This window comes from Macrosteles quadrilineatus, unplaced genomic scaffold, assembly GCF_028750875.1.
Source record: "Macrosteles quadrilineatus isolate MER2022 unplaced genomic scaffold, UCM_ALF_1.0 Scaffold_1__1_contigs__length_201487025, whole genome shotgun sequence".
Classification (NCBI taxonomy): Eukaryota; Metazoa; Arthropoda; class Insecta; order Hemiptera; family Cicadellidae; genus Macrosteles; species Macrosteles quadrilineatus.
The window spans coordinates 69,357,184-69,370,127 of record NW_026542594.1 but is presented as its reverse complement, the minus strand read 5'-3'; the positions used below and the strand labels follow the sequence as shown (position 1 = coordinate 69,370,127).

At 32.6% G+C, this 12,944-nt stretch overlaps 1 protein-coding gene across 2 annotated transcripts in view; it reads right to left on the bottom strand.

The window, feature by feature from the left end:
- Positions 1-6,525: 6,525 nt before the first annotated feature.
- The window catches only part of LOC128983541 (zinc finger protein 652-B-like), a 32,268-nt gene continuing 25,849 nt past the window's right edge, over positions 6,526-12,944 (bottom strand). For both annotated transcript variants that reach the window (XM_054402847.1, XM_054402846.1), the window contains one exon: positions 6,526-8,694. In XM_054402847.1, coding sequence (XP_054258822.1) covers positions 6,778-8,694 — 1,917 coding nt within the window. In that variant the 3' untranslated portion in view covers positions 6,526-6,777. The remainder of the gene's footprint in view (positions 8,695-12,944) is intronic.

The following is a 12,944-nucleotide window of genomic DNA, read 5'->3' as shown; positions in this document are numbered from 1 at the left end:
GGCGCGTAATGGACTTAACTCATCGCAGGCAACACCTACCCTGGACAATCTCAACTATTAGGTTAACACTACCCCAAAACTACTTTTACTTACTTGATACTTACTTGATACTTGATGATGTCCCACTAGCATCGCTCCTGCGACGTGGTCGTAAAAATGGGTATAAAGCACAATAATAGGCCTAATTGAACAGATCTTCTACTTTAAAATAGGCCGCTTTACATAAATATTCCTTTAACATCTTCTTGAATTTATTGATATTTTGCTCTCGAATAATGTTCCTTGGTAGCGAGTTGTAGATCTTGACACTATTAAAATATGGGCTCTTGCAGGCCAAAGTTGAGTTAAATTGGGGTACATGTACTTGATTAGCTCTTCTCGTGTTGTACTGATGGACCAGATTGTTTGTGAAATTCGTTCTCAATTGGCCCTCTGTCAATAACCTGTGTTGCCTGGACAGCAAGGCATTTTGAGAAGGAGAAAACCGGCCGGAATGCTTTAGGTTTATCAATAACGAAGATAAACGTGGTCTGAGTTACACACCGGTAATCTTTGAGATGACTCTTTTAAACCCATCGTAAATATGACTGTTATAATAATAATAATAATGCAAATATGTTGTTGTTTTTTTTTCAGTTATTTGAGCAAATTTTTAGTAGTTGAACAATTTAAGGGGGGGGATGAATTAATCATATAACAATAATTATAATAACATTAGCAATGTTAATTAATTCATCTACATTCAAATACCGGTATCCTCCTCAACTCCCAGAAAATCAATTCAACAACTTGAGGCCTAAACATAATCATAGTATCAAAAGTATTAAGTATTGCAACCATTTGCAACTGTCCGCTCCTCTTTGACCGATTGAAAACATTATTTATCAATAATCACAGATAGCTCAGAGGTAAGGAAAGGGGTTCACAGTCGGGAGGTCTCGGGTTCAAGACTCGCTGGGGTAAGATAATTTTAAAACTAGTTTTTTCTCAAAATTTGTTTTTATGAACTATTTAATCAAAATGCTCAACTGATATATATGCATTTCACACAATATCTTTATTATTTTGTGTTTAGGATATGCCCATGGGATGGTTGGTCCTATGTGAAAACAATGTTTAACTTGTTGCAAAGTCAATTTTAAAATTGTTGTAAAAACAGTTTTTAAATTGTTGTAAAATTGTTGCAATATAGTTGTAAAACAATTTTTAATCTAGCCGGTTGTCAACTATACTCATATTAATAACAGTTTTAATATAAGTTGAAATTGATATTAAAACGATTTTTTTCTCCTTTTTCTACTACTTGGGATTTAACAATTTAACCATCTGGTATTCATCAATGAAGTATAACATTAAAAACAGACATGTGGCAAATATTAAATTGCACTCAACAGTAATGAAAAATGCATGTGGCCACCCTTATTAATAGATTTAAAGTGTCGTAAAAAGTATATTCCAGGTATTGTAAGTACTGTACTGTATTACATTAAAACTAGAGCTCGCCCCGTGTTTGAAAACTCGACTAAAAGTATGTAAGGTAAACGCACCAGTAGCTGACAGTATAAGAAACTATACGCACTTAATAATCCGTGGTTTTGAATAAATAGGAACTAAAGAGATATTACGGATTTTATGGGATTCTAAATTTAGTGTAGTTTTCAAATTTGTCACACAAAAAGGGTTTTTAAAATATATTTTATAACATTTTTGAACTTAATTCAACCTTTGTACGTGTTCCAGTGGCTGACAGTGAAAAAAGTGCTTGTACCAGTAGCTGACTATGTGTTGTCCCAGTAGCTGACACTGGAACTATAAATGTACTAGCTGCTAAACCTAAGGGTTTTATAATTTATAAGACGAATAAAATCTAACTTAATAATTAAGTTATAAATAAAATCATGTAAAACGTTATTAAGAAAATTTATTTTACATATTTTAAAATAAAAATATTTACATTAAAAAATATATATATTTTATATATATTTAAAAAAATATAAATTTTTTAAATATATTTGGCTTATTAATTAAAAAATTAAAATCATTTTAAAAAAATGTGAGATTACATAAATTATAAAAAGCATGCAAATTTCAATGGGTAAAACTAATTTAATATTGTGCAAGTAGCAAATATCCCCTGTCAGCTATTGGAACTTGTATGGCTTTTGTGTACCAAAGCCTGACATTGATATAATTTTAAATCCAAAACCCCTAAAACCCCAATTTTATCATGAAATTGTCAACAAAGGTATAATTGATAAAAATAATGAGCCTAACCATTAATAATATTTAAGAAATTTTGCGAAATGACAAAAAACCAAACTTAACTTCTTAACAGTTTCATTAAGGGAATCGACTAAATATGATGTGTACAGACAGGGTTGCTTTCAAACCACCACCATTCAGCGAGTATGTGCTAAATTTCACAGATTTTTTTGTAATCAAATCAGGAATAAACATATGTTCTTCTAACAATGCAATCATGTGTAAATATTTTTAAGAGACCACATTATAATGTAAAGAAACTCAAACTGTCAGCTTCTGGAGCACTGTCAGCTACTGGTGCATTTACCTTATTGGGCAAACTTCTCTATTTTCACCCAATGCTGTAAACAAAACAAAACATGTGATTGGAATTTCTTCCATTTGTGGTAATTTAGGGTGAATAAAATGTCAAGACTCCCCTCTCTAATAATTTTCTTAGTAAATATACAGAGATATTATTTTGGTGGTCATGCAATCTTAGCAGGAAGTTTAATTTTATTATTTTGAAATTTTTAAATGTCCCCCAAAAAGGGGGGATTTTGGGGGCAACTCATAAAATGAAACTTCCTGCTAAGATTGCAAGACCACCTTAAGGATATCTCTGTATATTTACTTAGAAAAATATTAGAGGGGGGTCTTGACTTTTTATTCACCCTGTACAAGTAATGTTATAGCATGATGTTAAGGGAGAATGTTATCCTAACTAAATTTGTATTTACAAACGTTTCAGTGCATTTACAACAAGTGCAAACCTTTGGACTAACTACTCTATTTAAAGGTAAACAATATTGCCCAAAAAGGATAAATAAAGTTGTAACAAAGTTCTAAAGCAGCGTATTTTATACAATATATTTTATATGAACAGTATACGACAGATTACATATGTATAAACTTTAAAACATAGTCTTTACAAAATTTTACATAATTTCCAACGTCTATAAAATTTTACCTTGCTATTATAAGTAATACAAATTCATTGGTAACTGATATAGTATACTGGTATGGGTATTTTGAGATGGTTTTGAATTTAAAAATATGACATCCATTCAGTCTTTACATCTCCACACAGCCGATTAAAGATGTTACTTACTGGGGGGTACAATTCAAGCCTGTACACAAGCCAAGCTACCTGCCTCCTTGTCCTAGAGGGGGGAACAATTCCACCCCGAACCCGTACACGCATACACATTTGGTCTTCTGATGTGAGGTACAATAAGAATAAGAAAATTTATTTTCATTGATCAAGTAGTTACATATGAATAGGCATTGTCGTGTTACATTAAAATAAATATAATAATAACAGAAGTTTAACAGAGTCAAGATTTCCAAATCTACATTTTACTAGTTACAAATCAATTTTGTTTTCAAAATTCAATTTATATTTTGTGGTCCATGATTCTTTAATTTTATAAAATAGATTTGCTACGAGCCAATTATAAATTTTAGATTTGAAAGAAGGAAGGGAACGACTGGCTACCTGAAGAGGCTTAGGCATCTTAAAACTGCACACAGTTTAATTTGAAAGAATTGCCTGTGATGGCCAGTCAGTGATGCGAGGTATTAGCGAGTCATTAGCTTATTTGAAAATAATTTGTAGCTTGTTAAAAACCATTTTTAATTTGTTTCAAAACATTGAATAATATCAACTATGCACTAAAAATAAAATAAAAATTAAAAAGTAAAAAAATTCTTGGCAAAAAGTTCAGTGGGTTCCCAAGATTTGAACCGGGGACTCCAGCATGGAAGCCGGTTGTCTTAACCATTACACAACGGACGCTTCATGTTGGACTGTGTAATGATAGCCATTTTGAATGCGAGAAGCTGTGTTAGGCCTCATAATTTAACTTGAAAAAGATTTTCAATGGCACTTGTGTCATTTCAAGCATGTTTTACTTTTTTCAACTGTTTTATTACCAGTTCAAACTGTTTTCTTGCTACTTGGGTGATGTGAATAGTGTCAATACAATTTTTATTGATTTCTAGAAATAAGGAATTCAATAATGAATTTGTGAGGGATTTTTATCCCTAACGATAACCCAGTAAGCAAAACAATTGTTTAAAGTTGTCGAAAGCTGTATGACAATAATTGTTAACAATTTTAAAACATTTTGATTTAAACTTCATATTACAACAATTTTGATATAAGATTGAAACAATTTATACTGTAATTTATAATTTAAACTAATTGTTTAACATTTAATTGTTTTTGGAGTTGAAAAAAATAAGTTTCAATATGAGCTGTAACTATTTTACAACAATTTTAAAATTGTTTAACAACCACTTTTTTGAAGTTTAAGAAAATCAGTTTTAATAAGTTTAAAACACACTGTTTTACAACAATTTTAATGTTTAGCAATCAGTTTTTGGCAGTTTAAAAAATAAGTTTTAATACAAGTTGTAACTGTTTTACAACAATTTTAATGTTTAGCAATCAGTTTTTGGCAGTTTAAAAAATAAGTTTTAATACAAGTTGTAACTGTTTTACAACAATTTTAAAATTATATATTTTTAAATTACCTATTTTGAGTTTTAGGTACCTCAGCTAACGCCTATGACCTAGAACTAGAGTTTTTCCTTTTTTCAAAAAATAACATTTTTATTACTGTTTATTTCACAAAGTTTACATTGGTATTTTGTATAATCCATAATGTTCATATGTGATACATTTTAGAGATATTTTGCATTTTATTTATCCGTATTGGTGTCTATTGATTTATATTTACATCTAACATATTAAAAAAATATTCTCTATTGATATCAATGAACGATTTGTTAGCTCAAATGATCTATATTGATATATTTTATGTTTATAGATGTCTAGTGATATGTATTGACTAAGCTTTCAGTGATGTCTATTTGTTTGTATTTACTTGTAATGATATACATGAACATCTATTGATATCACTAAGCATCTAGTATAGATATCAATAGATTTTTTCTATTGATTTCTATTGATGTCTTCCACTAGGGGCCTTACCTGAAGTGCCGGTTCCAACACCAGGCAGTTCCACCTGGCAATCCTGCCAGGTGGAAAACGTTCATAATTTCACAGTGACTATACTTAAGATGTTCTCAATTTTTCCGTGGCCGCAGAAGATGTTCTCAATTTTGCCGTTACAGCGGAAGAGGTTAATGATTTCGCCATGATTACTAACGTGTAATTTGCAGATTTACGGGCCTGTTTCCCAGTGTAATTTGAAAATTCCCGCATAGTTCCAGACTCAAAAATTGAGGCTAATTAACTCCCCGGAATTTCCAGTGTGTATGGTCACCCCTGGTGGGGTCTCATAGGGCCCCCCTTCCCATATTGATGGTGTCCATGGTGCCAGCCAGGGCCAAGTTTAACTGTAAATTCCAGACAACATGACTTATCTTACCACCAGCTATAGAAGGTCTTAAGATTGCTACTAACACCAAAGAACATGTTCTCTTACTTACCTTACTCATCTTGTTCAACTTGAGATTGTAAGGCTAACACTAAACTACCTGAAGACAAACTATTTTAGATTATATTAGCCAAATAATTGTCTTCTTGTTTGGTGTGATTTTTTAAAAATATTTTTATTTTGTTATTTTAGGAAGTTAAATGCAATTTTAGTACTCTTTAAATATAAAAAATTAGCTTTTAATAACTAACACCATTGACTATACACAAAATTGCACCCCGTTTTTTGGCTTCAAATCATTACATTACATGGGAAGTCTATTCTGTGTATAGTCTATGCAAACACAGAGAAGTAAGGAGTGTGATGATCTATGTGGTCTAATCAGCTGTTTCATTAGTCAGGATCATTTATTTAAAGCCCAACGATCAGGAACAGCTGGAGTTGGGCCCAGTTTCGAACCATCTACTGAGTTTTCTCAGGATCTATTTGCCATCTGGTGCCTAGTGTTCTACTTGTGCTGGTGTTCTGAGCAAAGATTTTGATGGTTTGAAATTGGACCCAGCTGTCCTTGATCATTGGGCTTTTAATAAATAATGGTCCTGACTAATGAAACATAGCTAATCCTAGTCAGTAACAAAGCACACAAGAAGGCATCACAGTCAATTCTACACCCACTCTTCAGTCATATTTGGGTTTAAATACCCACATAGGTGGTGTCTCCATCTCAATAATTGTTAATTGGCGTTTATGAACAATCTCTATCAAAACTTGATGAAACATCTAACAATTTCTTTAGTGAGCAGGTTTCTGCAACACGTAATGTTTAAATTTCAAATAGTATAGGGAGAAAGAAATGCTAGAAGAATATTATGAAAATTATATTGATCATATAAAAAATTATTCGTAATAAAATATTAAATCAAAGTAGACTTACTTTTCCTTAAAATACAAGTAAAATAACAAAATCCTTTCTTACGATAACTGTAAAGATAAACATTCTTTATCTTCTCCATGAACAAATGTTAAGAATAACTAGAGATAATTTTAAGATTAGATACTGGAGGGGAAAACTAAAACCATTTCTAGAATTAATTAATTCTAGTCACCTCTGTGTTTGATGTACAGATATTTACTGATTGGACAGATGTTCATCCAAGTGAAGATGAAAATTGTAACCGGCATTGAAGCTTTTATTGCAAAAAATGCAGTAGTATGCATTGTCTTTCTTGTGAACCATGCCTATATGCTCATTGAGTGCTCCTGGTGTGTAAAACTTGATATGACACTCTGGGCATTTAATTAAGGAGAAAGGCGTGAAACAGCAATTGTGGTTATCCTTCTGTTTCTGATTTTCAAGAGTCATATAACATTTTTCACACTGTAAAATTGATCTGGGTACATGTATAATGATAGGTTTCTGAGTATTTAAGTTTTTGGGGTTGCTGCTTCGTTTACAAATTTGAAGTTTAGTTTCAGTTGTTAATTTGACATCAGCAAAGACATTATTTTGCTCTTTCTTGTGTGTTCTAAGATGACGTTCAAAACTGGGTTTAGAAATGTAAACCCGGTGGCATATGTGACATGTGTAGTTAGCTATCTTTTTCTCTATGTTTTTAAAGAATGTAAGAGGTATTATGGCATTCTTAATATCAGTCTGAACAGCAACCTCTCTTGTTTCTATAATCCCCGTTTGGGATCCCTTATCCTCAACTTTTATGTGTTCTGTATTTGTTGCTGCATCCCATTGATTGTTATTATCCTCATCCATTGTCTCACAAATCCCATCATCAATTTTAAACTCACTCGGTTCGTCTGAAGCATTTTTATAATCTTCCCTATAGAAAGTGGGATGAGGGACATAGTCATGCTTGATACTTGTTGCATTTAAGGAGGCATCCTCTCTGGTGTAGTGAGTAATGTGGGAATCATTCAACATGTCTGAAACAGTCATGGGTTCTTGGTCCCTATAAGACTCCTGTATTTGGGTTGATTCAGTATAGTATCTTAATGGCCTCAAAACCCTTAGGTCGACAGCTGAAGTTTCTTCTTTTCCGAAGGTAAGGTCTACTTCATCCACATGCAGATTTCCTCCCTGAGCTAATGGACTGCAATTATTAGTGTGACGATCTTCTTTGTTTTGTAATACAGTTTGATGATAGCGATAATTTTGTCCTGCATAATATTCATTTTCAGAGTGATTGTAGCTCTTGTTATAGCAGTGCTCATGCTCTGTACCTAGTTGGTAATCTCTGCAAGTCTGATCTTGGGGTTGGTGTTCTTCAGTTCTATAGATATTCTCATCTTGCATTTCATACTGGTAGTACTCATCGTGGCAATGACTCCTGCAATCATTACAACCACATCCTTCCTCATGTCTCGGTAGATGATCTTTTCCAGAAATGTTACAGGTATAATCTCTTATATCACAAATTTCATCTTTTTGAGAACACATGTGATTTATTTGGTCGGCATTGGGGCTGTCTTTTGGGTACTCATATTTCCTGTCACACGAGTCTTGCACATCAACAGAGAGGTTTTTCATTTGAATATAGCTCTTGCTGTCAGTATTAACATGAGTTTCATTTGGAATGGTTGATGCTTCATCAGACTGGTTTAAAGTTTTATCATTCCCATTGGGGCGACAACTATAACTTTCCTCTGAGTGATTTTCAGTCTTAGCTATTGCATAATCCTTCCTTTGATATTTATGATGGTCTAAATAGATATGGTAACCAGGCTGATCTTGACACATATTAATATCAACTTCATTATGCTGGTCTTGTTTACATTGCCGGTCAATATTAGTTTTGTCAACAAAAAGCAGCTTTTCATCATCGTTTTTACAATAGTAGCTGTTTATTCCTCTATCTGAAGAGTTATAGGTTGCAAAAACTTCTTCTTCTTTGTCAGTTTGACTTATTTCTTTGTGATAGTATCTTCTGTTTTCATGGTCCTTTTCTGTCAAGTTAGGTGTTTGATTCTTTTCACAACTATTTCTGCCATCTTGACACACCAAGTCATATTTTGAGTCTAGTATGTTGTCTCTCTGAAAAGATAAGTTGTTTTACCATGTGTGTGGAATTAAACGATTGACTATTGGATACTGAAGTAGACATCCCATCTATATAAACCAGCTGTCGCCAATTGTTTTTATTAAAAAGAACCTAGTTGTGTGAGCCAGTCACAGAATAGGCTAGTGTCTAAGATTCTTTTCGGTACCTTTTTTTGTGTTGCTGACCAAGTTCAGCACAACAACTGTCGGTGGCTCACATCAACTATGACAATTTTGATAAAAAACTGGCAACACTTTTAACATAGGGATGGAATGTCTAGTTGTATCAATGATTTTAGGTAAAACTTAGTGCTCCATGACTAAATTACGAGGGTGGTTTTTTAAGTAAGAGCCATTTTTTGTGTATAAATCTGTAGTTCGCTAGTACGCCGCAACGAGGCTCCTCGCCACTTAGTGGCATCATTTGTGAACAGAATGACGCAATTTGCACCTCTGTAGCTGACAAGTACACTTTGCTGTGTATTAAAAAAAAAATTAAACTATCGAATCTTCCGCCACGTGCGAAATAAGATCAGTGATACATTTTCTACCACATGAAACATATCCAATGCTGACAATGATCGCCAGATAACTGAAATTAATACCCTGTTGCAATGATAGCTGGGAAAGTGCATAAATAGCCCTTGTGGAAGAGATCAATATATATCAATACAAAATATGATACAAATCAATACAAATATATCAATACGTAGGTGTATTTGGGCCAATACACATCAATACACATCAATACATATCAATACAAGTAAATAGGATCCGAGTCATTAGCTTAATTGAAAATAATTTGTAGCTTGTAAAAAAACAATTTTTAATTTGTTTCAACACATTGAACCATATCTACTATGCACTAAACATAAAATAAAAATGAAAAAGTAATAAAATTCTTGGCAAAAATCTCCTGACTATTCCGAGAATTGAACCTGGGACTCCAGCATGGTAGACAGTTGACTAAGCCATTACACCACGGACGCTTCATGTCTGACTAAGTAATGATAGCCATTTTGAATGCGAGAAGCTGTGTTAGGCCTCATAATTTAACTTAAAAAAGATTTTTCAATGGCATTTGTGTCATTTCAAGCATGTATCTATGCTTTAACATGTTTCAAAACTGTTTTATTACCAGTTCAAACTGTTTTCTTGCTACTTGGGTGATGTGAATAGTGTCAATACAATTTTTTTTATTGATTTCTAGAAATAAGGAATTCAATAATGAATTTGTAAGTGAATTTTATCCCTAACAATAACCCATTAAGAAAGAAATTGTTAAAAGTTGTCGAAAGCTGTATTACAATTGTTGTATAACAATTTTAAATCATTTGTTGATATAAGATTGAAAAAATTTTAAAAATGTTTAACAATAAGTTTTTTGCAGTTGAAAAAATAAGTTTCAATACGAGCTGTAATTGTTTTACAACAATTTTAAAATTGTTTTACAATAAGTTTTTTGAAGTTTAAGAAAATTAGTTTTAATACAAGTTGTAAACTGTTTTACAACAATTTTAAAATTGTTTAGCAATCAGTTTTTGGCAGTTTAAAAAATAAGATTTAATACAAGTTGTAACTGTTTTACAACAATTTTAAAATGATATATTTTTAAATTATATTGAGTTTTAGGTACCTCAGCTAACGTCTATGACCTAAAACTAGAGTTTTTCCTTTTTTCAAAAAATAACATTTTTATTACTGTTTATTTAACCACTTTACATTGATATTTTGTATAATCCATAATGCTCATATGTGATACATTTTAGAGATAATTTGAATTGTATTTACCCGTATTGATGTCTATTGATTTATATTTACATCTAACACATTTAAAAAATATTCTCTATTGATATCAATGAACGATTTGTTTGCTCTAATGATCTATATTGATATATTTTATGTTTATAGATGTCTAGTGATATGTATTGACTAAGTTTTCAGTGATGTCTATTTGTTTGTATTTACTTGTAATGATATCCATGAACATCTATTGATATCACTAAGCATCTAGTGATATCAATAGATTTTTTCTATTGATTTCTATTGATGTCTTCCACTAGGGAGGCTAGGGATTTTTTAAATGGCCGTAAAAATGTTCATTTGGGAAGGAATTGTGTTTTTGGAGGGCACCCAGAATTCTCACAGAAGACCTCAAAGGAAAAGGATTTCACAGCAATTTTTACACTTCTTAAACCATTTCCACACTTAACCCTGACTCATTGCATTAGGGCCATAGCCTTCAGTCATATCTGGTGATGAATATCGGCATCAAATGTTTCTTGCAATCAAAAAACGTATCACTGACCTAATCTCGCACGTGGCGGGAGATTCGAAAGTTTAAAACATTTTAACAACACACAGCGAAGCGTACATGTCAACTACAGAGGACAAGCGAACAACGGATCTATACCAAAAAACGGCCTATACTGAAAAAAAACACCCTTGTATACAGATTGAAAGCTGCACTGAGTAAATGATAAAACATGCAGTAAACAAATTATAATCGTTTTAATTTGTGAACAAAATTTTATGAGACACTCGCCAAGGCTCGTACCCTTAATTTCTAATATAATATAAATACCTCGTCACAGCTCTGTAGTTTCTGTAGATTACAGCTGTTTCGGCATTATAATGCCATCATCAGATACACACATCCACCTGAATTGGCGTCGTTAAACTGTACATAAACACGAACACGATAAAAACACAAAAACACGTAAAACAAGAGGCAGGCCTGTCGCGTACATGATTGCTACGAGTACGGAAGCTGACTTGTCTCTTGTTTTACGTGTTTTTGTGTTTTTATCGTGTTCGTGTTTATGTACAGTTTAACGACGCCAATTCAGGTGGATGTGTGTATCTGATGATGGCATTATAATGCCGAAACAGCTGTAATCTACAGAAACTACAGAGCTGTGACGAGGTATTTATATTATATTAGTCATCAATTCAGCTCAGGGGCTAAACCATGTCTATTGATTCATACGCTAGTCAAGCAACATTAGCCACACAATACAAGAACATCAAACTGAAACTACACAACACGGTTCAGAACATAAAGTTTAATAAGGACTGCCTTCGTCATGGATTAAAACCTAACTATGTCCAAATAAAGGTTAGAAACAAATCCTTATCAGCTAAGAAAACTTTAGAACAGGCAGAAAAGTTATGGATTAGAAATGAAATAAAGTTTTTATATCGGAAGAAAGATATGTTAAATAGGCTCATGCTAAGAAAATACCTAGAGTTCTCAAACTGCACGCACAAGATTATTCTTGAAGAAATGTTGGATAAAATCGAACTTTCTATCACTAAAATTATGAAGTCTAAAAAGTCCACTCTCCAAAAAAAGTTTTCTAGGCTAATTAATGAACAAAAACATAAAGAAACAGCAATCCTGCACGATTTTGAGTTCTATCCTCGATTAATAAACAATACTGATATAATATTAGACACTGATGAAGTTTCCGTGTTAGAAAAAGGATTAAAATATAACCTTCCCAAAGTAGGCAAAAAAGCACAGTTTGACGACTTTATTAATGCTGAATGTGCAATTAAAGCCATCCCAGATGAAGATAGCCGAAACTCCGCTCGTGTGATAGTAACTAATAAATTAAACAGGACACATGAGAATGCAAAATCAACCTCACACTCAGTTAACATACATAAGAAGGAGACATTAGCTCTAATTAGTATAAAAGAGAAGTTATGTTTAAATAACGCCTTGTTATGCAAAGCTGATAAGGGCAATACAGCAGTATTAATGTACATAGATGATTATAATACCAAAGTAAATGATTTTATTCAGAGTAATGGTGTAATAGAATTGAAAAAAGATCCTACTAACAATTATCAAAAGACAATAAGGAAGCTTATAAACAATAGCAAAGTTCTTTTCAGTGAAGAGGAAATAAAACGCCTTCGTGTAATGAACCCCAACGCACCAATGTTAAGAGGGTTGCCTAAAGTGCATAAGGAAGGCACCCCAATAAGACCACTGGTCGATTACACGTCAGCCCCAACATACAAACTCGCTCAGAAACTTGAATCTATATTAAGCCAACAAATAGTTCTACATAATAATTACAGACTTATCAACACCTATGATTTTATTAACAAAGCCAAAAATGTACAGGTAAACCCTCATGATTTACTAGTTTCATTTGACATTGTCAATCTCTTTACTAATGTTCCTGTTGACCAAACTCTAGACATGGTCAAAGACCACCTGAACAAAGATT